The sequence below is a fragment of the Anabrus simplex genome, chromosome 1 (assembly GCF_040414725.1).
Source record: "Anabrus simplex isolate iqAnaSimp1 chromosome 1, ASM4041472v1, whole genome shotgun sequence".
In the NCBI taxonomy this organism is placed as follows: domain Eukaryota; kingdom Metazoa; phylum Arthropoda; class Insecta; order Orthoptera; family Tettigoniidae; genus Anabrus; species Anabrus simplex.
The window spans coordinates 1026544982-1026572131 of NC_090265.1; the positions used below are offsets into that span (position 1 = coordinate 1026544982).

The 27150-nt window shown below is 37.4% G+C and overlaps 1 protein-coding gene across 4 annotated transcripts in view; it reads right to left on the reverse strand.

Moving 5' to 3' along the window:
• Window positions 1-10618: 10618 nt before the first annotated feature.
• The window catches only part of LOC136857857 (serine-rich adhesin for platelets), a 101367-nt gene continuing 84835 nt past the window's right edge, over window positions 10619-27150 (reverse strand). For all 4 annotated transcript variants that reach the window (XM_068225332.1, XM_068225334.1, XM_068225333.1 and 1 more), the window contains 4 exons: window positions 21932-22137; window positions 17624-17815; window positions 13138-13164; window positions 10619-10882 (listed from right to left, as the gene is read on the reverse strand). In XM_068225332.1, the coding sequence (XP_068081433.1) occupies window positions 10878-10882; window positions 13138-13164; window positions 17624-17815; window positions 21932-22137 (430 nt within the window). In that variant the 3' untranslated portion in view covers window positions 10619-10877. The remainder of the gene's footprint in view (window positions 10883-13137; window positions 13165-17623; window positions 17816-21931; window positions 22138-27150) is intronic.

Sequence of the window (27150 nt, forward strand, 5' to 3'; positions counted from 1 at the left end):
CATGTATTTAACAGCTGATTTTCTTCATTTCATCAGTCCTAATAAAGATATTTAATGCTTCCTCCTGGCGTATTTCACGATGGTAGGTCGTTTATTGGCTTTAGACTTTCTTGTTTCTTAAGTTCTTATTACATATGCTGATTCTCTTGAAAGTACAACTTGATGTTGCATGCATTATGTATGTTACGATATTTGCCATTTAAACTTGCTATTTCATAAGCATTATTCCCAAGTACGCGCTCGATTCTGTAGGGACCATTGTATAACGGCAGAAATTTAGCACATATTTTTGCTGGTGCATTTGATATTGGTGCAGTTTTGACTAGAACTAGATCTCCTTGCTTGAAAGGTGCATGGTACTTCTTATTCCGTACCCTTCTTAATCGTTTTTGGGACTGATCCTTGAGTCTCTGTTGGATCTTTAGATTTATTTCTTGGGGATCTGGCTTTTTATCTAGCTGCATAGTGAAAATGCTGTCCCATGTTCTCTGTGGGTGAACATTTTTATGGGCTACGCTAGGAATCTGGGCAGTTGACTGATTAACGGTGTTGTTTAAACTTTCAGCTATGATGTCGAGCATATCTATCCATTTCCAATGTTGTTGACAACAATATATTCTCCCGAATTTAGCGATCTCCTTCATATACCTCTCTAAGGGATTAGCTGCTGGATGACGAACTGAGCATAACGTATGCTTGATGCCCTCATTTCTCATTCGATCGCGGAACATAACTGATGTAAATTGTGTTCCCCTATCAGTAAGGATCCTTTCAGGTTTTCCCATTTCAGGAAATGTCTTATTAATGCGGCCATGTAAAACTTGTTTAGTATTGGCTCTCTGAATGGCTTGCAATGAAATATATTTAGAGAATATGTCGATAACCACTAGTATATATTTCTTTCCCTTTCGAGCAGTGGGCAACTTTCCAAAAATATCTATTGCATAAATTTCCTGAGCTCTAGATGGTATTATTGGGATCGGTTTATGACCGCATACGTAATTGTTATGCTTTACTCTCTGACACACATCGCATGTTTTTGCTATGTTTCTTACTGATCTTCTTAATCCATTCCACGTGAATTTTTCCATTATCGTTCCAATGACCTTGTCTATGCCAGCATGTCCGGTCATCTTGTGAGTATGCCAGATTAATTCTCTTTGTAGCTCTTCTGATATTACAATTCTTTTGCTGTTACTGATCTTGTCCACTACTTTCAGTAGTATCCCATCTACGATTTCATAGTTCCTTATGAATTCTGGCGCTGATTCCCTGTTCTCCAAGTTATCGATGATGATCTTCAATTTCTGGTCAGATTCCTGAAATTCTCTCAAATTTTCCAACTTTCTTAGCAGTTGTTCGTCTTGAGTATCCAATTCGATTGCTAGCACCTCTTCTTCACTTTCATGTGGATTTCTACTTAATGCATCAGCCAAGATGTTTTGCTTTCCACTGCAATGTTCGATCTTTAGGTCAAACTGTTGAGTAAATAACATCCATCGCGTTATCCTTTCGCTGATCATGACAGCTTTCAAACCAAAAGTCAACGCCTTATGGTCTGTCCGTATCGTTACTGGGTACCCATAAATTATACGTCTCCATTGTTGTAATGCGTGTACTATTGCTAGTAGTTCAAGCTCAGTAGTGGTGTAGTGTTGCTCATGTTTTCTAAGTTTCCTACTGGTAAATGCCAAATAAGTTCGTTTTTTGGTCTCGTTATCTTCTTGATATAGGCAAGCTCCTACACCAACGTGCGATGCATCAGCTTGAATTATGAATCTCTGTTGATAATCAGGATATCCCAGTTTGATACTTTTCTTCATCAGCTCTTTCATATTAATGAAAGCTTGTTCGGCCTCATCATTCCACTTCCATTTATTGTTGACCTTTAGCAGGTTCTGTAATGGTGCAGCCGTCTCTGTGTAACCTTCACAATGGTCTGAGAAGAATCCAGTCATCCCAAGAAATTGCCTTATATGCTTTACCTTTGTCGGCCTCGGGAAATCGCATATAGCCTTTATTTTTACGGGATTTGGTCTTATCCCTTCTCCATCGATCACGTGGCCTACAAAAAGTACTTGGCTTTGGCAAAATTTAGATTTTGATAGATTTATTTTGAAGCCAGTTCTCTGTAAATTACTTAATAGCTTTTCCAATTTGAAACAGTGTTCTTCGAAAGTAGAGCTCGCAAAGACCAGATCATCAACATAACAATTTACGAAGTCCTTTACTTCACTCGTTAGGCTTCTGTCTAATGCCCTTATCAATACTGCCGAACTGACCTTTAACCCGAAGGGTAGTCGACAATAGGCATATGTTTGGTTATTAAACATAAAACCCGTTAACAACCGTGACTTCTCTTCAAGGACAATATGGTGAAATGAAGCCGTGCAGTCCATACTCGTAAAGTATTTCTGACCTCTAAATCTCTTTACAATGTCCTTAATTTTGGGAGCCTGACTATACTCTGGAATCAGTCTGGAGTTTAGGACAAAACGGTCGTTTTCTTTCTATTTGTTTTACGTCGCACCGACACAGATAGGTCTTATGACGACGATGGGATAGGAAAGGCCTAGGAATGGGAATGAAGCGGCCGTGGACTTCACTAACGTACAGCCCCAGCATTTGCCTGGTGTGACAATTGGAAACCACGGAAAACCATCTTCAGGGCTGCCGAGAGTCGGGTTTGAACCTACTATCTCCCGGATGCAAGCTCACATCCGCGCGCCTCTAACCGCACGGCGAACTTGACCAGTGCGGTCGGTTTTGTCCAGCGGACATAGCCCAAAAGGTATTGTACGTAGATCAGATTCCTTATCTATATAAATAAAATCGTAACGACCGTGAGTCTGTACATTTACTATTTTGGCGACATTTTCGTACAGTAAACCGTTTCAAGCGTAATAATGACCAGCTGCATATTTGTTAGCTTTAATTTCCTGAAAGTTCTCATTTTAAGCCCCCCCCCCAACCGAAACAAGATTGGAGCACGATCTGCCAGACGAGCTAGAAACTTGAAATTGACAAAATTATATGTCTTAGACTGTAACCGACGGAAAGCTTCAAAGATCTTTAAATATTTCATTTTTACCCCCGAAAAGTATCTGAATATTGAGGCAATTTCAATGTCAGTGCAGACCTTCGTTTGCAGATATTTCGCGGCTAAACGGTAAGTCATATCATAAAACGGATGGCACAATCTTAGTTCATTTTGGAGTGATCCACAACTTTGGTCCTATGACGTTCCGTCGTATCCCTATTCCTTATATGTTAGATTTGTCTCAATTTTTCGATTATACCTACATTTTGCTCTTTGTACACGTATAATTCGTAGTTAGAATCACTTATACGAAATATAGAATCATCTAATTCTGGACGAACATTGACCAACCCAGTATCCATACGTGAGCCAAATTCTTTGTTTGTAGCTGTCATATTAGCACCCGAAAATAAGGCACTGTGAGGAAACCTTACACAAATTTCACCCTATTCAACATTTGTAACTCAATTTTACCCATAAATAGATGAGACAGGAGAATGTATCTTAAGACCAGCCATTTAGACAGCTAAATGATGATGATTATGATGATGATGCTTGTTGTTGAAAGAGGCCTAATATCGAGGTCATCGGCCCGACCTCTAAATGAGGCATCCTTTTGGTACAATTAGTTCGTGGACATGATGTATCGTTTAGCAGCAGTTAATCTGTAAATGAAGGTTTGTAATATTGTAAACATGCATGTACTTCGTATGTCGATCTATATACTGTATATTCATTGAAATCGATTTGTAGCGATGTAGAAATGGTGTGTTTGCCATTATAATTAATATTTTACATCGATAGTGACTCTCAGCAGGAGGGTGCCTGCTATTGTGATCATTACTCTCCACGTCGACTTTGACTGCCAGTAGAAATGCGATCCTTCTCCAACTCCTTTGTTACTAGCATTAGTAAAGGGCGACTACCACTGTAGTCAATAATTCACTTCTCAGTTTGACTTGGCAGAAGTCAATGGAGCATGCAATTTTGTTCAAACCTCCCCTAACCGGGACAATAGGTTTACAGCTAACACCCTTCAGGTTCCACAGCATCGTACGGTTAAGTGCAGTAAGTCGTTCATTGTCACTGCCTCTCAATTATACAACGATCTTAAACTATATGAAATTCAGCAAAGTAGTGTGGGAACTCAGAAAAATCTCTTAAATACCGCTACCTTTCCACTTATTAAGCCATGTAAATGAATTTTCACCAAATTAATTAAATAGTACGAAATATCATAATCCCCTAGATACATTTTAGATGCTTAGGTTTCTCTTTCGTCTTCGCTTCCTTGTTAGTATAGTGCATGTTTATGAAATGTTAAATGTATTATTGCAATCTTCTAGATGTTTAGTTTTTAATCTTATTCTTATATCCTGAATAGGAAAATGTATCTTAGCGCTTTTTATGTATTATTTTATTAGATTTTGTATGCTAGGTGATATATTTAAGTTAAAGTGGCAGTTAGTTACAGCCAAAGGGACCTCTGGTCCTACTTGTAATTAACTTTAAATAAATATATTTCTATTTCTAACCGATATTGTTTGGGAGTAGGCATGTGTGCCCGCCATTATAAACACATTTACCCATCTAAAATGTGACTGGCATTAGGCAGAGTGGCCTCGCTATTACAATGCAAACTCAGCAACTCGGTGTAAATATAATTAAGAAAAGGAGCCTGTCATTATAAAGATAACAGCACAACTCAATTTTGACTGGCAGTAGGGGAGTTGCATGCCATTATAATACAAACTCATCAACTGTAATATGTCTGGAAGTAGGAAAAGGGGCGTGCGATTGTAACGAAAACTCTCCAAATCGATTGTCACCCCGCATTAGGCAACGGGGCCTGCCATTCTAATGCAAATTTCCCAACACCATTGTGAATGGCAGTAGGCAAGTGAGCCTGCCGTTATCATCACAACACCGCAATTCACACTTTACATTGGAAACAGCGTATGCTGATCTCTCCATGCTGTTTATGGATAAAGCTAAGGGACATGCAATTTAAGAAAATCTTATTCACTGCATGCACAGTAATTTACTTGATATCCATATACAATGTAGAATACCGTAGCGATGCGCGGGTGCATTTGCTAGTGTGGAGTTATAATAATAGTATTAAATAACTAGTAAATAATGTATTAATGGTATTAATTTAGTAAATTTATAGGGGCTAGATATGATTTAGTAATAATGTACGGTAGATAAAACATGGCAGAATTCCCATGAAGAGGCAAATAGTTTATTGTGTGGAAGTTGAATCTTCTAAATACTCGTAGTTGAATTTCCGTTTGGTAATTGGCAGACGGTGAAGATCATGGAACAGTTGATGAAAATATAAGTAAAACATAAAAATATATGAGCGCAATAGATAAATGTATTATCCCATAAATAATTGAGAGAGGATTTCCCGTCAAGAGGGATGAGAAAGTCAGGTCAGTGTATCACATGAAAAGAGGTTAATCGCGAAGAATAGGGAGACAGTGTACCAGATGTTAGTGAATAAAAAAGTTGCACACATTTAAGGGTTTCCTAGAACCAGTAACAGCCACCAAAAAGAAACAATAATGGACGGCTGAAAGGAAAGAAGCAGGAAGCAGGAGGATGAAGGAGTACTGGCGCCAAAGAAAATTTAAGTCATGAGGAGTTATTTGCGTGGTCCAAAGCTGGCCAAAATCGATGAAATAAGAAGAAATATTGTTCTACGAATCTTTGATGAGATTGATAGTTGTGCAATAAGCACACCGTATTAAGGGATAAATAAATAAATAGAGAAATTAATGAAATGTCGTATGGCTTTTAGTGCCGGGATATCCCAGGATGGGTTCGGCTCGCCAGGTGCAGGTCTTTCTATTTGACGCCCGTAGGCGAACTACGCGTCATGTTGAGGATGAAGTGACGATGAAGACAACACATACACCCAGCCCCCGTGCCATTGGAATTAACCAATAAAGGTTAAAATCCCCGACCCGGCCGGGAATCGAACCCGGGACCCTCTGAACCGAAGGCCAGTACACTGACCGTTCAGCCAACGAGTTGGATAGAGAAATTAATGACAGATATATATATGTCTATATTGTAAGACTGAGTGCTCAGCGACCTTGTTAAACGGGCCGGACTACAATAAATTCTTCCACATGCAAATAGCATTAGTACTAGGCTAATGTGATAATCAGTTGGCTAATTTGGCAATCCTGAGATGAATAATATAATGCGTTACTTTAATTGATTTATGCCTAATTGCCGTTAATTTATGTATAAATAATAATGAATGATATCTAATGTTGTTATGTAAAAAGGACGTTAGTGCCGTACTCTAACAGTGTGATAAGCTAAACTGTGTTAAATGATGTGTAATTTGTGAACATTATGGATGAGAATACGAGAAATTTTGATTATCCAATAATTAAACATGAAATGTAATTTGGGACATACCATTGGCGAGATAGTGAGAAAGTAACTGAATAGTCACTGACATGCCAGCCCACCAATACAAGCTATTATTATGCAGCACTATTTTGTGCAATTTTACTGTACGATTTATGCAAATGAGAAAAGGTACGTGAACATCAGTTGTTGTAAATAGCAGGTTTATTGTAGTTTGGAGTGTTCTCTCTTCAGAGTTGTTTTAAGTTTCGTTGATTTAATTGAGAACGCTAAAATGTTGACAGGGTTAGAGATACAGTTGACAGAAATGAAATGGAGGTTTAATCCATAATTGTGTCAGTGATATGTCGTATGGCTTATAGTGCCGGGATATCCAAGGACGGGTTCGGCTCGCCAGGTGCAGGTCTTTCTATTTGACGTCTCTAGGCGACCTGCGCGTCGTCATGAGGATGAAATGATGATGAAGACAACACATACACCCAGCCCCCGTGCCATTGGAATTAACCAATTAAGGTTAAAATCCCCGACCCTGCCGGGAATCGAACCCGGGACCCTCTGAACCGAAGGCCAGTACGCTGACCGTTCAGCCAACGAGTCGGACATTGTATCAGTGATAGTAGGCTTGAGGACAACACTTTGGAGCTTGTAATGGAATCAACATTTCCACATTTTCACTAGAATAAGGAAGATAACACAATCTTTCTAAAATGCCGGAATGAACCAACCTAGGAGTCTATGATGTTAAATTATGTGCCTATTTGGTTTGACCAAGGTTACTGGAAAGTATTAAGTGGTGAATCAATAATAATTAGTATCTAACAGAGTAGGGGGAGATTTGGTCTGTTCAGGAGATTAGAATTCAGTCAAGGAAGATGATTGTTCCTTCAGTAAAATTTGGTGTCGGCACAACATCATATAATTTGTAAGATAATCATTCCCGGTTATCAGTTAGTTATGTTGGTAAAATTGATTTCTGGTGGAGACAGTAAGCATTGTAAGGCAGTTGAGCCATGCTATTATATTAATCAGTCATAAATAACTAGAACGTCACATTAACCTGTGTGTGTTCACAGAGAATAAATGTAGATCTTTTAAGCAGCATTCAGTCTGCAATGCAGGGGCGCAGATTGTATGAGTGAGTGATAGAAAGGTGTGCTTAAGGCAATATGGTTTGTGTGTTTCACAAATAATGTACCCTATTAAAAACACGAACTCTTTTCTTTGTGAGATATTTACTGATTTGTGAGTGTATAATTAACATAATTAATTAGGTGTTGGAATTTTTTTGGAATCTTTGTTTCATTTATGATCAGCTTAGATGCGTGTTTCTTTTGTTTTCATCCCAGTTATTTCTTTTTCTGTTTAATCATCATCATCTTGCTAATTTCAACTTATTCAAATTTACTTTCATTTTGTTAATAAATTAATTGATTAAACCCAGTCTTGTTACCGTCATTTTATAGTAGTTTCGCCCGTAGTCTAGTTACCCTCTGTACCCAAACGAGGAAGATTGACGCTTCACTCCCTGAGGTAACTATCATGTGTGCGATTAGTATATTTTATAACAGAGTGGAGGCAGAGTCTGCGAACCAGTTCCACCGCCACATCATGCTCCAAGCGTAACTTACTACTGTCGAGAGGTTTTCACGGAATATTTCTCTCTGCCTAACTACTCGTCTCCATTTTATATTGCTTTATATGATCAGTTGCATCATACATTATTTATGATTTTTCATTCTGTCGAACATCATAAACAAAATATATTTAATTCCTATAGGCTAAAATTTCTGTAATAGAACACATTTCATTTATAATACAATGGCACATTTCGTTCTACTAGAATATCTCGTCGTTGCCGGTACAAAACCTCCTATGTGATAATATTTTTGGAGATATACTGACCCGCAGCACATACATTATGAAGAGCGAGAATGCCTTGACAATATTCACACAATATTTTAACTTAGATAACAAAACCTTACCGGCCAAATTTCTAAGCTGAAATATTTCACAAATGACGTTTTGTTCCGGCAGCGATGATCTTCTGATTCTATTAAATCACTTTTATAACATATCGTCGTTGCCGGGACGAAACCTCCTATGTGAAATATTTTAGCTTAGAACTTTAGCCGGTACTGTTCTGTCATCTAAGGTTCAATATTGTGTGGCAGTTGTCAAGGCTCATCATAACGTATGTGCTGCGGGTCAGTATATCTCCAAAAATATTATCACATAGGAGGTTTCGTACCGGCAACGACGATATATATATATGTACAAAATTGTGAATGGTGCGTTATAGTTTCTTTTACCCTTGCTCACAATATCATCGATTCGTAATCATAGTCAACGCAAATAAGTTTTACATATACACGCATGTTGTAAAATTAATTTGGTTGATTTGAGACAGTACTTGTAGAACGAATAATGCCATTTTCTTGTGGTTAAAAATGTTTTCTTTTACACGTAATGTATGTTATATTGATTTATTAACTTTTGTAGTCCTATTACTTGCTCGCCAGACTGAAAATTCTTAAAAGTTATATTCATTTTAAGTTAATTGATATTAATATTAATTAATATTGAAATGAATGGTTTCGGTCTTTACAAATTAGGCTCTATAAATATGTCCTCAAACTAGTTTGATTCCTCACGTTCTGTAAGGCTTAGTATTTCGCATGTTATCCTGAAACGATTGAGTACTTGAGAGGTGCGGCCCACGTAAGAGATCTTAACATTTTCCATGAATTAATTAAGTTCAATTGTGAATTCAAGTGAATATTTGTATCAGGATTCAGTTAGGTGTGCTTGCTGTAACATTCCTCGATCACTCGCGCTATGAAGTCCAATCTAACATGTTTTCACATTTTGATACAATTCATTTCTCTTTAGTTTTGAATCAGTGTCCATTCCAAACTGCCTCATTCAGTCCTTTGAGCACGCCATGATATATTTGTGAAGTAGCTGCGGCATTTTGCAGGGAAGGAGCGAGTCAAGCAGTGTTTGACCGAACTTTATTAATACAAAAAAAACTGTAGTTGTGATTTAGTAAGTAAGTTTAAATGTTCATATTCTATATTTTTATCATTTGATTATGTTTTATTAGGAACAAAAGTAATGTTTTAGTACAACTGTATTTAGTAAAATTATTAAATACATCAGTATACAAGAAGAAAATTATAAACAATAAAATCAAAACGAATAGTACTACATTAAATATTAATAATAATTAATGTTATTGGCTTTACGTCCCAATAACTAATTTTACAGTTTTAGGAGACGTCGAGGTGCGGAAATTTAGTCTTGCAGGAGTTATTTAACGTGCCAGTAAATCTACCGACACGAGGCGGATGTATTTGAGCACCTTCAAATACCACCGATCTGAGCCAGGATCGAACCTACCAAGTTGCGGTCAGAAGGCCAGCACCTCAACCGTCTGAGCCACTCAGCCTGGCTCATTAAAGATTCATAACAGAAATAATGGTGTTAGGTTTTACCTAACGACGTGAGTGATCATGGGTTAATATTTCACAGTACAGGAGGATATTGATGTATGTTCGACAAAAACCTAAGAGGTAGGAAATAAAAAGCTGGCAAAAGTGGATCATATCAAGAACTTAGGATGTACAATTTCAAAGGATGGTAGTACAGTAAGTAGAAATGAATCAGTATGTAGCAAGGCTAATGCAGTTAGCTCAAAGTTTTTCTTACACTTTATTTTACTTCACACCGACACAGATAGGTCTTATGGTGACGATGTGTTGGGAAAGGTCTAGGAGTGAGAACGAAACGGCCGTGGAATGGCGTAGAAACGGGAAACCATGAAAACCAACTTCAGGGCTGCCGACGGTGTGGTTCGAACCCACTATTTCCCGAATGCAAGTTTACAGCTGCGTGGTACATCGCTCAGTTTTATGACGGATATTGTTATATAGAAGTGAAATCTACTTGTGACACACATAAAGATAGTGAGAATGATTGCTGGTACGAAATGTTCGGAATAATAGCTGGAAGGTGCTCGCCATGAGGAGATATGAGGTAAGTAAGGAATGAACTAGGTGGATGAAAATGTGCATATAAACTTAAAAGTCATTTTCTTTATCCATACATGACAAACAGAACTACTAGGGGAGAATTTTGGATATTTGGGAAAGTTTAAGGTTATTTAATGAACAAACTGACCGCATCACATTGCTCTCAAGTGAAGTATATTATAAGTATAGACTCAGTTACAATGGTGAAAGCTTGGAAGTAATCTTCAGTTAATTCTGATACATAGATCACTACATTCTACAGCTCCATTACTACTTATATATGTTATTTACATATATTGAAAATTCATGGAAATCCGGGTCAATATTTGAAAATCCGGAAGTGATGAGAAGAATGGAATTATGTGGCATCAGTTTCCAGCAAATAGAACGCCGTCTGTCGAAGTGAACCTTCAATTTCAACCTGTAACAATGGGCATTAAAATTCCATCATAAATAAAAGAACGACATAGATATTCCATGTAATTAGTGACCTTAAGATAATGATTAAAACTTTTCGTAAAATTTAGTCGTTTTTGAGAATTTGTTTTATTTGCAGCTATTTCTTGTTCATTTTGTGATATTTGAAGCCATTTCTGTTCAGTTTTGATTCAGTTAATTTATAACTGTGAGCTGGTAAAAGTAATACAAAATTTGAAAGAGACCCTGCAGAAAGAACTCTCCTGACCCATTTATTTTTCAGGTATAATTCTGTTACCATATGCTTTCTTCTTCAGGTAGTTAATAAATACATTTAATTGAAAAATATTTTTTGAAGACTGAAGAACCTTACACTTATAAGTTATATTTTTCGTTTAATCAGACATGTGGTCTAATTTCCATTCCTGAACTAAAGCCAATTGTTTTATGGTGTAATACTTACAAACTTTTGGGTAATGGAAATAATACACATGGACATTTGTGGTAATAGAATGCAATATTATATAACAAACACTTGAAACTGCACCACAAACAGAAATTGTACATGTGCCTTTGTGTAGTTTGGTAATTTTTCGATTTAATTGCGAATTAACGTTATCTATTTGTTTTTACATCTTTGACAACTGTGAAATCATTAATCCAGTGCCATAGGATACAATTTTATATGTTTCACACGTACTGATGTAGTAAAATCTCATACACCAGCTACAGTTTCTGCTACTAAGTATGTAGTTACGAATTCCGTTAATGATGAAGTTGAGGTGCAAGATTCAGAGCAAACCGTCCAGCGTACTACTAAAACGAAGTCTCTGTAGGTCAAAATAAACAGAGTCGAAAAAGTACGCATTAAAGTATTGAATAAAGAAATCCGCACCAGAAAGCAACTCCGTACTCATAAATCGCTAGACTGTATCAGAGATATCCCTTGATATTTTAAGTTCCATGAAGTATAACACGCCACCTGTAGTCAAAAATTTGATACCCATTTATGAAATGGAGGTTAATTTTCTAGAGAATAAATTACTAGATTGTATCATAGATATTCCTTGCTCTTATAAATTCCATGCTATTCGTTTGTTCAGTCCATCCGTTAACAGTTATGGTATCAAAAGTGCAGTCAACATGTAAAACGCTCCACGCGTACATCACATATTATAACCAGTTTCATGAAACCTTTGACGATATAACTACCTCTGCGATCCGTCTGATTCAGTTATGGGATTGGGTTAATTTTTCAGAGAATAAATCGCTAGATTGTGTCATAGAGCAGAATGCAGAGGAATTTATTCCGATACCACTATGTAGTCTGACCATATTCCTTGATATACTCAGTTCCATGATATTCGTTTTTCCAGTCTATTCCCTATGACCTTCGGAATTAAAAAATGCTGTGAACACGCAAAATCGTCTACCCGTATGTCACATATTATAAGATATTTTTATCAAATATTTGACGATGTAACTATCTCTATGACCCGTCCGAATGCTTCAAGAGCCTTGGTGCGAATGTTGGTACTGATCAGTGGAGGCGTGTGGATTTGTGTAACGAACAAACTTACATTTGATTTTACAGATATAGATTAAAAGGGACCTTCTGACTGGTAGGATAAGAGATTTTCAACAAAAACTGAATGGATAGGCAAGAGAATCAATGAATGTATCTGGATGGAATTCTAAGGGAAGAGAAAACTAGTTTATAAAATGTGCGGAAAAGGGTGGCTAAATATTGTACCAAAAATAATCCTGATTGAAGAGAAATTTTTGGGAAGGACATGGACGTGTAAATTCGAGGTTCAAGAACTTTCAAGATTTTATACGACATTTTCATAAAACTACCTATTAAAAGTGAAACGTGAATATGAATACAGAGTCCAATACCACATCGACAAGAATAAGGATCTCAATAAATATAAAAAAAAAATTAAAGTAGATCCCACTGAAGGAACATTCCTAAGCCGTTTATTTTTCATGTTAATGTTATTATGATTATCGTCCTAATTTGCGTGTCCGCGTACGTCGTTTATTATGTGTACGTTCTACGTCAAAATTTGATACTGTAGAAATTACAGTTTCTAATATAAAGAATATGAAGCTACGAATCACATGCTTTTCTCTGAACTTCAAATTTTATGGTAACCTCTCAGTAACAATGGTAGGGAACATTATTCTCGTTCCATTTAAGTGACTCTCCACCCTAAAAGCTAACTTGAATTATTATATACTATGTTTCATACTTACATTGAACATTTGTCCTGTTTGCATAGTCTGTAAAGAATAAGAAGAACAGTTAGTTGAAGTATCGGTATGGTAAATTACTAAATTAACTTACAGGTATGTTTAACAAAGTATAAATTCTAACTTTAATATATGCTAAGAAACTCTATTCTTCCTAACAAAAATTTCGAATCATTGAAGGAAGATCAATAATAATTTAACAGAAGTAAAACAGCTCTTAGAAGTTTCAACGAACAGACAAAAACTATGTCTTTTGTTTCTGTGTTTTTTTCAATGTAGATTTAGGAAACTTTCATAGTGGTGAGTTATAACAGACCACGCTGGTGGGGAGCCAAAGACTAGAAGAGAGTTAAACAAAAAGAAACGGGATTGTGAGAATAGTTTACCAAGTTTTGCAAGTGTGTGTTTGCAGGTAATATGTGATAACCCATTTATGCGTATGTGGTTGTATGCGTAATTGTAATAATTTGAATTACGGCATTGGCCTAGAAATATAAAAATATAAAATAAGAAAAAATTTTACAGCCGAAGATCAGAAAATGGTTGACTGCATGAACGAAAAACAGGTCTATGTGACTTATAGAACTGGGGTAGAAATACTTAATGTTCATAATGACTTGAGTGCAGCAAAACAACCTGTAGATATAAAAGTAAAATATGCTATTTTTTGAAGAGTAATGAAATGGGATTATTACATGTACCATCTCCGTAACAAAAAAAATTTGTCTATCATAGTGAGCTTCGCTGTATTTGCTGGATTATTATTGCAAACACGTGCATGCACCTTCACATTCTGGGAAAAATTCTCCTCCACAAAAGGAATGTACATAACTTAATTCCAGATAATGAAATGCGAGTTAATTACATGAGTTCCTGGCTTTCTAGTGCGTAAACTATGTCTTAACTTTCAGGCAACATATCCTGTTGCCGTAATCTTCTCCAGTTCTTAGGAAATAATTGGAAGTATGATATTGTGAGTAGTAATCGATATGGTTAGCTAAGGTGAATTAAGTAACAAACAACGGTGCATACTTAATCACGAGGGCTTCTCTTTGGTGTAATTTGTGAACTGAGTGTTTTGAGACCCAACTACGAAGTTATTAATCCTACGTTTAATCATGCTAATAGCTTCATTATTTAAGAAGGGAGATTTATGAACATATGTTGAAATAACCTGTGTGTGTAAGTTTTGTCTGATAATATATGCTTTATATGTCTGTTCAGCAGAGTGTAAGAGCTAACACGGCCAGAATAATAATCAAATAATGTCCAATTTAGTGCGTAGACGTGAGTACAATGAGAATGATGTTGCAGTTGATAAATGAAGTACGGTATTTTTTTTTAAGTATTGTAAAAGTAAAGGGACGACCTTCAACTTCTCGTGGTACATTCTTAAATTAAAAGTATGGACGACTCTGGTATGTATAACTACTATTTTTGCAACAGAAGAATGCAATTCCCTATACTTGATTTCGTAAACCGGTTTGGTTACAAAATTTTCTAATTGTTACTACTCTTGCATGTAAACTTACTCTCGACCCTTTGATCACCAATATGCACCAACAGGTTCTGACTATTTCTGGACCGAACTTTAACCAAGGTAATTTCAAACGTATTTACTTTGAAGCTAAACGAGAAATCCTCGTCACAGGATTAAACATGTGTTTACGTTTGGAAAGGTGAACTCACTCAGAACTATGCAGCTGTGAAATTATAGGTGAAAGATAACTACTCCAAAATTATCTATAAAATGATTACAATTATTATGCCGAAATCAATACAATGGATAAATAATTAGATATATTTTAGGTTTTGAGATCCAGTGTTAGATTGATTCATGTAAAAACTGCTTGAATCTCAGGTTGAAAAAGAGCAGGTACCTATTTGAATTCTAACGCATTTTGTTTGTAGAATAAGAAGATAGAATAAGTTTGAAATAAGAAGTACTGAACGCCCCAGGGAAGAAATTTTGTTAGTTCTTCTATGAAAAGGAAACTAAATACAACAAGGTCTACTCAGTGACTTTAAACAATTATCAGTTTATTTAAAAAAATTGTGATTGGAGATGTATTAATATGAATGAAACAAGAAATAAAGTAATACCGTTAAGAACAAGTGCGGGTGAATACAGTCAACGCATACGGAGGGTTGCCCCAGTTAATACAGGACCCAACCTTCTGCGCACGTGCCGCTCCTGGAAGCAACTATGTGTTGTTTTTGTTCTGTCTGGTCAGTGTGATTTAGAGAAGTGCCGCGTACACTCATATCATACCATTGTTGCCTCATGGCTTGCCGAATTGCAGATATATGGCAAGGCTACATTGTTGGCCAGCAGTGTAACATGAAAGGTCTCTACACTAGTAAGTCCTCTGTAGGCAATATGATAAAATTATATCAGAATGGTTTCCCTCCTGGAACAACAACCTTAAAAAAACTGCCGCGGAAGAGAGTTCCACCGTCTAGGACTCTGGATATCATTAAAAAGGTAAAGGCTGCCGTCCTGAAGGAAAACCTACCATCTCAAAGACACCTTGCCAGCCACACATGTGCATCTACAGATACAGTCTACCGTATAACTAAAGCAGATCTGAACCTGGAAAAGCAGCATAAGGCACGTGGACGAGCGTTATAAGTGAGGCACATTAAAGAACGGTTCACTAAACTACCTACAAGGGGAAAAAGAGCAGTCGGTTGTTACCCTGGATGAAGCTTTGGTTTATTTGGACGACACCAAAAAGCCCAGGTCAATTTACTATCGCCCAAAATGCCAAAAGAAGCACTCAAACTTCGTCAAGGAAAACAAAGAAACGATTGCTAGGGGTTAATGGTAGTGGCAAAATATTGTTCCCGGAATAAACTCAGAATCCTCAGAATGCCGAAAAATGTGAAGATAAATGCTACCTATGTTATGGACTACTATTTCGACAAAGATATCCCTTGGCTATACCGTGAGGATGCTTTAAATATTTTGATCCACATGGATAAATCATGTAGTCATACTGCCAGATCCTCAGACACCTATTAGGAGAGAAAAGAAGCAAAGATGGGTTTCCGTCTCATACAATTTAGTTACATCCCTGTCAAATGCCCGGATTCCTCTCCGATGGATTTCCGTGCCATTGGTCTCCTGAAAAGAGAGCTTTCTTCTTGACATCCCGCCACTATTGAGGGTCTTTTTTAAAATGTACAAAGAGGTATGGGACAATATTCCTCTTCCTGTACTCCGCCGAAGTCTTATACAGTTGAAATTGAGATGCAGAGCAAGAGTACGTACCCGTGTCTATCACATCGAGCACAATCGTGTCTGGAAGAAAGGAATCGCGAAGGACAGAAGGAACGTCAAAATCGTCCAAATGTAACTGGGGCAATCCTCCGAATAAAGTATTTAATTTTGTGCTAGAGAGATGAAGTCAGATCAATCGTATTCTTAGTTATGCTGTTCAAACACTTGTAATAATTAAACAGTGCATGACAAGCCGTAGACTATAGGAAGTTGATCATTTTTAAGTTCATATTCGTGGTGCTTAAAATATGATGATTCAAAATACGTCGGTTGAAGGAAAGGAATATAGATTAAGTTACAATCTGATCGGCGGCAAAGATGACTAACATTAACAGTTTTTTAATGCATCAAGTATTGAAAGATAATTAGCTTTAAGTCCCACTAATTACTTTTACGGTTTTCGGAGATGTATGGAAAGAAAAATTGTAGCCGATACATCTAGTGATTCCATATGAGACGCCCACATTATTGTATAATCCAGTAAGTTCTTTGCGTACGTATTACTTACAATGCTTTCATGTAAAATATCTCTAAACTAGGTGAACATTTCAAAGTTATTTTTAGAAGGAAATATTTCACTGAGTTGTCCTCCTACTCATTGCTTTCTTAATTCAGCTCATTTCTGTGCAATGACGTACGGCAAAAGTACGTTGAATTGTCGTATGGCTTTTAGTGCCGGGATATCCCAGGACGGGTTCGGCTCGCCAAGGTGCAGGTCTTTCCATTTGACTCCCGTAGGCGACCTGCGCGTCGTGATGAGGATGAAATGATGACGAATACAGAACATACACCCAGCCCCCGTGCCGTGGGAATTAACCAATTAAGGTTAAAATCCCCGACCCTGCCGGGAATCGAACCCGGGACCCTCTGAACCGAAGGCCAGTACGCCGACCGTTTAGCCAACGAGTCGGACATAAAGAACGTTATTATTATTATACGACGACGTGTTTTATTTTAGAGTCCACTATAGTCTTGCTATGCCAGCCTTAGTGAGCCAGGCCAATAAATTGCACATTTTGGACAATTATCAGTCAAAAAAAACGTTGTTTGCTACAGCGTATATTAAAAACAGTTAAGCGAATTATATTTTTTTCATATATTCACAAGGAGAGGTTCTGAAGTTATGTCAAGTATCTTTCATGTATAGAAGGTGTAAGTAACGTCGGTGCCATACTAATATAGCTCCTACTTTTAGTGTTCACTTACCAGTTTCAAGCACATTCTTCAGCGAGTTGAAAATACCGAAGTCTCGAATAGGGTAGAAGTACGTCGCTATGGATGTTAGTTGTACAACATCATAATCTCCAACACCGATGGCGAAAAGTGGGTTATCACCTCGTTTGAGTATAGCAGCAGGCTCCGTCGGATCTGTGATGCTTATTCCATCCGTTATCAGGACTAAAACAAATTAGGAAGTAATTAGATGTCGTTGCTGCTGATTCACAGAAGGAGATTGAGACGTACCTTTGTTATTGATTACATGATATTATATCAATTATATGTGGATGAATAATTACGGATATTTTGTAAGAAAATAATAATAAAAATAATTCCTAGGAGTTACTCGTCTACGTGCCCGTGTACTTATTCCTTGCTGAATCCCATCCGACACAATATTTTATTTTACTTTCTGTTCTCCTGTTAATATTACATTTGTAATTAATTGGACTGTAATGGCAATTTGTGCTTAATTAAGGGCCTAATCAGGAAGGAGGCTTGGTTCAGTTTTGTAAATTTTGATACGAACTTGGATATGCAATCCAAAAGTACTAATCGGATAGGTCACAAAGTATTCTTGTTCGAAAGAATTATATTCATTATCCTCGTGCTTGTAAGCAGTATATGTGTATCCAATTGTCCACAGCTCTTAGCTGTCTTTATTCCCAACGTCCTAATTCCACACAACCAATAGTATTGTTGTGGAGACTTCAGATGTAATGACGGCCAGATTATAATATTATTTTATTTATTTATTCTCTAATAGAAATATCTGCTTAGAAAAAGTAAGTGACTACGAAGTTTTGAAAGTAGAAAGTAGAAGGACTTGCTGTGATTGTAATGCGGGCTTTCCCACCTGAGGCTTGCATGGAGGGGAGTCATGAAGGTAAGATTCTAAAGTCAACTCGGAAGTTTTAAAAGGGGATGATGGGAGGACATAATTTTTCTTAGCGTGTGAATTCATAGGCGATGTTTCATTTTATGGAACGTAAGGGGGCGCGTGTGTGTACCCCCGAAATTCCTTCTGCAGTTTGATTTTTCAGTGACTGGTCTTCAAAATTTGTTGTGACCTTTCAGCAGTAAATTATCCTAGTCACTCTGTAGTATGGATTAGCCACTGCTTCACAGGCGTTCTGCTGCTTAGGTTTTAACCGCCCTTATTTCTAATAGGATAGAATAGTTGTACCGGTATCCTACCATTTTGTGATTTACGGCCTATGAAACTAACCCTTTCTAGTTTCTATTTTCTATTATTATGGCCGTTAAGCATGGGTTTGCGCCCATGTAATATATATCGGCGAGCCGAGAAAGTTAAAAAGGACCAGTGTCGTTTATTGTAAAGTGCCAGTGCATTCTGGAACCCTCCCTGTTCTTTTCTTACTCTCTAAGTTGGGTCGTGAGGATGTGCTTACTGTGGTTTCCTCTCTTTTTGTTGTTAATTACCTCCTTTGTGTGTTTAAGTACCATCTAAGGTTTTTCTATTATATAAACTTAAATGGTCATCGCGTTTGAATTGTATGTTTTATATTGTCCAGAACTATCTGGTACTATATTAGATAAATTTTAGAGACGCGTCGCCCTGTATTAATCAGAAGCCTAAAATCTTCAACCTGTTAATTGTTATTAATTAGAAGCCTAAATGCTTTATCTTGTTAATTGGACTTGATCCCTGCTGAATTTTAAACACCAAACCTATATATCTTATTATTTGATTACCTTAAAGTTTTCGTATTTTTATTTTTGAAAGCAAAAATCCAAAAGAAAAAAGAACATTTGTATTAAAATTGAGGTGATACTTGTAATACTTGTGCTTCCTGTGTCCAGATCCAGGCCCGCACCCTTTCTTTCCCCTGCTATCCGGTAATAGCCGGAACAACTAAAATCGTAATATTTTGTCTATCGCCGGGGCCACGTTTATCTCCATCCTTCTCTTTATACAATTAGCAACTGAGTTTAACCATCGTCTTCTGAGTCTCCCTTTACTTCTCTTACTCTCGACTACCAAGTTCATTATTCTCCTAGGTAACTTATCCTCCTCCATTCCCCGTACATCACTGAAACCGGCTTGTGCATATGGCATCCTCCATCGAGTTTAGTACTAACTTTGCCTATATCCCCTCATTTCAAGTACCCTCCTGTCATTGGAAATCATTTTTGCCCCTTGTATACCTGTTATTCCTAGCGTATGAATCAGATATCCGTAGCTCAACCAGCTTTCACTCCCGTACAAATATAATTATAATATATAAATAAATAAATATAAACATAATATCCTCCAAGAGCTGACTTATTTCTTAGAGAATATCGATGATGAGAACTGCAGGCTCTCCGCACTAGCTTTGCAGTACCTTGGTTCGATTTTCCTGAGTATACTACCATCCAGGGACATAATGGACAATTTTAAAGTATATCGTCACTTCACCGGTAAAAGGTTGTAATCCACAAAGCTCTTCCTATCGATTATTCTCCTTAAGTGGTCACGCCTCCCAGCCACATATGGTTATGCAGTCCACCAGAACAAATTTTGTTGTGTTCATTTTCCTGTGCCCATGTGTAAAGGAAAATTAACCTTACTGTACCGTACTATCCGAACGTATGCTTCCATTACGTATTTACGCACTCCTATTGTATAATGCATGTTAGGTTCATTTTCGGTTACTCGTCGGCATAGGAAAACGAACACAACGGACATTGTTCTGATGGACTGCATATCCATATGTGGCTGGGAGGCGTGACCAGTCTTAAGGAGAATAATCGATAGGAAGAGCTTTGTGGATTACAACCTTTTACCGGTGAAGCGACGATATATTACCAAAATTGTTTACATTCCTACCAAATGAAGAGCTGACAATCAATGATGCAATATTCGTTCGTACGCACGGTGAATTTAGACACGGGATACGGAATGTGTCTTACAAAAGATGTTCGTATTGGTAAAGCAACACCCAAAATTGGTTATGTGCACCATAGGTATTTTTTAACTCCGGGCATTACTATGTAGTGATAGTCTACGACGGGTATGGGGCAGTACTTCTGAATGGCAGCGCCACAGCTATTCTCATGTGCAGCTGTTTGAGTGACGACTGGAGTTTACATGCAGTAATATGACGCCTCTTCGCGGTAAGCTACGGTGTTTCTTAGACCTTCCAGATATTGATATGACCTTTAGGTGCAAAATTGGAATCACACATCTCACCTGAATGTGTTAACACGTGTTCGACTCTACCTACTATTACTAATGATGTTGGAGCAGGTGATAATTTCGTGTGGCTATTTCTAGCCGAGTGCAGCCCTTGTAAGGCAGACCCTCCGATGAGGGTGGGCGGCATCTGCCATGTGTAGGTAACTGCGTGTTATTGTGGTGGGGGATGGTGTTATGTGTAGTGTGTGAATTGCAGCGATGTTAGAGACAGCACAAACACCCGGCCCCAAGCCATTGGAATTAGCCAATGAAAGTTAAAATCCCCACCCGGCCGGGAATCGAACCCGAGACCCTCTGATCCGAAGGCAAGTACGCTGACCATTCAGCCAACGAGTCGGACGGGGAAGGTTAATTGTTGTGAAGTGCACTCTAATGTTCGTGACGATATCTATTAAGGTTGGCTGGGAAGTTCGCATTAAACAGGGAACGATACATCCTGGAAATTCCTTCTTGCCTTACATTTAGCCTCTTTAGTCCTGAGTGAAACGAATGACTTCGAAGTGTGAATGGTAAGGAGTGCACGAGGTATTAGATGTATAATTTAAATGGAAATTAATACTTAATATTTGTTTCCAACTTTTACCGGTCCTGAAGCCCTTAACGTATAAAAATATTCCCGTCTATATCACGTCAAAAAGATGACAGTGAAGTAATAACATCGGTATATCATGCGTTTACAAGTGAAGTGCATAAATTAATAATCATACGTTTTGAGGAAATGTGATTTAAACATTTCCACAGAATTTCATTCCAATATCTGCTCGCGGAATAAGAATATTTACATTTAAAATTATGTAATATTCTCCATAGAATATCTAGAATATAACTTTGTAACTGAAATTGTATTAATGTATTTTCCCTGAATTAAATTCTTCTCTTCACATTTTGCAAAAAAAAATATAAAATTAATGATCTGCTCGACAAATAAACATCACTAATGAATAGAGAGGAAAATGAATACACCGGCTAGTGTAAAACATCCAAACACTACAGAAACTAACTTAATGTATTTTGCTTACAAACCACGACGTATATTATATGAAATTTCGGGGCTGAATAGGCTACATCTATGAACGCAAGTCTGAGTTACTTACACGTAACAGTGAAATCATGCACAGCATTCTGCTGTAACTCGTTATTAGCGAGTTGAAGAGCTTTAGCTAGGTTCGTGCCACCTCGAGGATACCTGATGGCGCTTACGTTGCTGAGGAAGGTACAAGTGTCATCAGTACTGACTGAGACGTCCACTGTTGCATCGCTGCTGAACGTGACCACACCGGCAGAACGATCTTCTGATAACCTAGAGTGGAAAACGTGAGGATCAGAGTTAAATACAGTATAATTCTTCACCTTCCACTCAGAAAGAAATTTCCGTGTTTATCAAGTATGACGAGGTGACTAACCTAGAAATAAGTACGATAATAATAATAATAATAATAATAATAATAATAATAATAATAACAATAATAATAATAATAATAATAATAACAATAATAATAATAATCAGTGTTGCTATTCCCCGGAGAAAAATTGGAGAAAATTGGAGAAACATTTTCAGAAAAATCCGTTACACTACATAGTCTACATAGTTTAAAATGTTATCTGTCTCTGTGCCCGAAACCACTCCTCAGATGAACGAATTTGTTTTAACAATATTGGACAGGTCTTTAATTGTGAATGAAACTATTCACATGTGATGGATTTAAAGTTATACTGCACAATTAATATACCCTTTATAGAACCAGGGACCTTTGTATCCCTTTCTTTTGATCACCGACTTTGCATAAGAAAAAAATACTCTCTTGATATTGACATTGTTCGCTGGAATTTAGAGCTGGATACATTTCAAGAAACCTCTCCACTGCAGGAGAAATCGTCAACTATTACGTCTCGCAGTGGTAGAGTAATTGCTTGAACTGAATGTACACAAACTAACAGAAGTTTTTAAGCGGCTCAGTTCTTACAGTGCATGTACTAAAATAATTGATTGTACAGGTACATCAAATGTATAGGGCATTCATACCATGTTTTAGTAAGCAATAATGTAAAGGTAGTTGAATATAAATATATTGTCCAGATAGAGAAAGCGACTAATACTGGAAAATTACTGAAATTTGCATACGATAATATAGACATTTAGGAAGAGATACAAAAGTTGAAATCTACAAAGGAGGTTGGAATTGTTACGATTTCTGGGGATATATCAAAGGCTTTGGGTTGTGATATAGTGCCTTATCTGAAATAGTTGATTACTGTTTGCATCTGTGTGCGATGCGAAATTAATGGATATTTGAAAGTTAAGCCCCAGAGTACAAGAGAAAGGGAGACAAACATGAAGCGGGTAATTACAGGCCAGTCAGCTTGGCACGTGTTGTTTGCAAGCTCTGGGAAATCATTCTTTGTGATTACGAGACACTTGTTCTGGTTTGGAAAGGTTTTCCAGTGAAGCTAAACTTGTGGATTCCAGCATGATATATCAGATATTTTAGATTCAGGAGGTCGAATGGACTGTATCATTATTGACCTATCCAAGGCTTATGATAGGGTAGATCATGGGAGATTACTAATACAAATGGCGGCAGTGGTGAACGGGTTGCCAAATGTCTAGAAAATAGAACATTGAGAATTAGAGTAGGTGAAGTGTTACCTGATCTTGTAATGATTAAGATGGGTTTCCGCACGGTAATATTATTGGACCTTTATCTATATCTATAAAATAACATATCGTGACTGACTGACTGACTGACTGACTGACTGACTGACTGACTGACTGACTGACTGACTGACTGACTGACTGACTCATCACCGCCAAGCCAAAACTTCTGGAGAAAACGGAATGAAATTTTGCTCATACATTTATATTAGAGTGTAGGTGCTCACTAAGGGAGGATTCTTAGATAGTCCACCACTAGGGGGGTGAAAAAGGGATGAATTTTTAAATGAGTATATCTATATCTCATAACTTAAAGTTTGCAGACGAAAAAATTGGTATTTCGAATCCTTTAAAACTAAAGAAACACGTATTTTTCTTGTTTCCGAAAAATCCCAATAAGGGGGGAGGGGTGAAATAAGATTAAAAATGGGCTATGTACCTTTTATGAGGACACATATCTTAAAAATTGAATATTTTACAGACTTGAAAATATGCATTTGGAATCTCCTTTAAAAATAAAGGAACACGTATTTCTTTGTTTTGGAAAATCTAATTAATGAGGGGTGAACAGGGGTGACAAAGGAGGTGAATTTTAAAAGGCTATATTGACTCAGAAACTTAATCTATACCAATGTATAAAGAGGTAAAATTCGCTTGCATGTAATGGCTAATCTCAGGAACTACTGGACCGATTCAGAACATTCTTCCACTAATATAAAGACATTATCGCTGAGTGCTATAGGCTATATTTTATTTTCAAAACAATTCGAGGGGGGCTGGGGCGACGTGGGGAGATATAAAAATACTAGGCTAATAGAAGCGAAATATCGAACTTGTCGTACAAGGACGAGACAAGGCTCATTTTAAGCCCCTTGACGCAAGAAACAAAACTCAATGAGCCCTACGGGCCCGAAAACCATATCTTAAGGCCCTAGAACAAACCGTTATTGAGATATTGGCACCACACTATCCCTGCTCTAGGAATCTGGTAGTGGATTTACGTTGCGCCGACACGGATAGGTCTTATGGTGACGATGGGATAAGAAAGGCCTAGGAGTTGGAAGGAAGCGGCCGTGGCCTTCATTAAGGTACAGCCTGGTGTACAAATGGGAAACCACGGAAAACCATTTTCAGGGCTGCCGACAGTGGGATTCGAACCCATTATCTCCCGGATGCAAGCTCATAGCGGCGCGTCCCTAACCGCACGGCCAACTCGCCTGGTTCCAGTATGCTTATAGCAGCGAGGTTATCTACAATATATCACAAAAATCTAACTTGTTACAGACATAAAATTTGGTATTTTTGTTTTCGGAAAATCCACTTAAGGGGTGAGGGTTTAAAAGTAGTGAGAAAGGAGTTGAATTCTTTATATGAGGATACATATATCTCAGAAACGGAAGATGTTACTGACGTTAAAATTGGTAGGCCGTACTTGGAATCTCTTTTAAATGAAGGCACTTTTTCTGGAAAATCCACTTAAGTGGGTGAAAAATTTAAAAAAAATGGGTGATATTTTCAAATTAGTAATCTTCTCCTCTTCTACCGGTTTTTCCACACCTGTGGGGTCGCGGGTGCGAACTGTGTCGCATCTGTGGATTTGACGCTGTTTTACGAGTGGATGCTCTTCCTCTTCCCTATGTGTAGGAATGCAATTACTATTGCGTATTCCTGTTGTGGTTGGTAATGTGGTGTGCTGAGTGAATATGAAGAGGAGAGTGTTGGGAAAAACACAAACAACCTGTCCTCGAGCCAGAAGAATTAATCATACGCGATTAAAATATCCGACCCAGCCCGGAATCGAAACCGGAACTCTGCGAACCGAAGGCTTCAACGATGAACTCTCAGCCAAGAAGTGGGGCAGTTTTTAAAATTAGTGTATCTACAGTATATCTCATAAACTTAACGTGTTACAGGCGTGAAATTTGGTATTTTTAATCTCCGTTAGAAATAAAGAAACCAATATTTTCGACTGTTCCTCACATGTAGAGTTCCATGTCGCATGTTCCAGACTTAGCTCTGCCAGTAGCTTGGTCATCTTAGTCACAAAAGGCAATGCCACAAACGTGGTTTACAGTGAGGTTCTGGCGTAAATGAAATGGAATTTTTAGGCGAGGGTTTATACTTTAGGGATTTTCAGATAATGTCTTAGTGCAGTACCGATCAACAATTAATTTTTATCAACTTACGAAATCCTCGCGGGCGAAGCCGTGGGTAACAGCTAGTATGGTATAGACGTAAAAAATGATACATGGAATCTCCTTTAAAAGTAAAGGAACATGGATAATTTGCTTTAGGAGCATCCACATAAGGGGAACGGAAAAGGGGGTGAATGTTTCAAATGAGCATATCTACAGTATATATTAAAAACGTTACCTGTTACACACGTGAAAATTGGTATTTTGTATCTTTTAAAAATAAATAAACCTGTATTTTTTTTGCTTTCGTAAAATCATTTAAAGGGGGCAAAAAAGGACTGAAAATGGGATTGAATTCCTTTTATTAGGATGCTGGTATTTCAAAAACTCAAGGTATGACAGATGTAAAATTGGTATTTAAGTCTCCTGAAAATCAAAGAAGTACATATTTTTTTCATTTGGGAAAATCTACTTAATGGGAGGGGGTGAAAGAACAGACAAATTATTTGAATTACTTGTATGAGGATACTTACATATACAAAACTAAATATTATGCAGACCCGAAAATTTGTTGTTGGAATCTCCTTTTGAAATAAAGAAACACGTATTCTTTTTTCAAAAATCCACTTAAGGTGGGGTGAAGTAATTGATAAATTAGTTGAATAATTTGTATAATAATGCTTGCATCTAAAAAAAAGATATTACAATTGTGAAAATTGGTATTTGGAATCTCCTTTACAAATAAGGAAACACGCATTTTTGGAGGAAAGTCTACTTGGGAGGGGGCGTGGAAAAAGAGCTTAATTCTTTTAATAGGATACATATATCTCTAAATCTGAAGGCGTTACAGTTGGGATAATTGGTATTTGGAAGCTCCTTTATAAATAAAGAAACACGCATTTTGGGGGTCGGGGGTAATCAACTTATCGGCGGAGGGGTTGAAAAAGTAGTTGAATTATTTTAATGAGGGTAGTTATAGCCCAAAAACTGAAGATATTACAGACGTGAAAATAGGTATTTGGAGTCTACTATAAAAATGAGGAAACTTTTTTGTGTTTTCGGAAAATCGACGTATTGGGGGGGTGGGGGTAAAAATAAGTAAAAAAACAGTTGAATTCTGTTTATGAGGATACTTACATTTCAAAAACTGAAGAAGTTACAGACTGCAAATTTGTATTTTGATTCTCCTTTAAATGTGAAGGAAAACGTGTTTTCGGAAAATTTTTGCTAGTGGCTTTACGCCGCATCGACACAGATAGGTCTTATGGCGACGATAGGATGGAAAAGGCCTAGGAGTTGGAAGGAAGTGGCCGTGGCCTTAATTAAGGTACAGCCCCAGCATTTGCCTGGTGTGAAAATTGGAAACCGCGGAAAACCATCTTCAGGGCTGCCGACAGTGGGATTCGAACCCACTATCTCCCGGATGCGGGCTGGGGAAGGACTGATAATGGGGTTGAATTCACTTTATAGGGATCTCAAAAACTGAAGATGGTACCGACGTGGAAATAGGCAGTTTGAAGCTCAT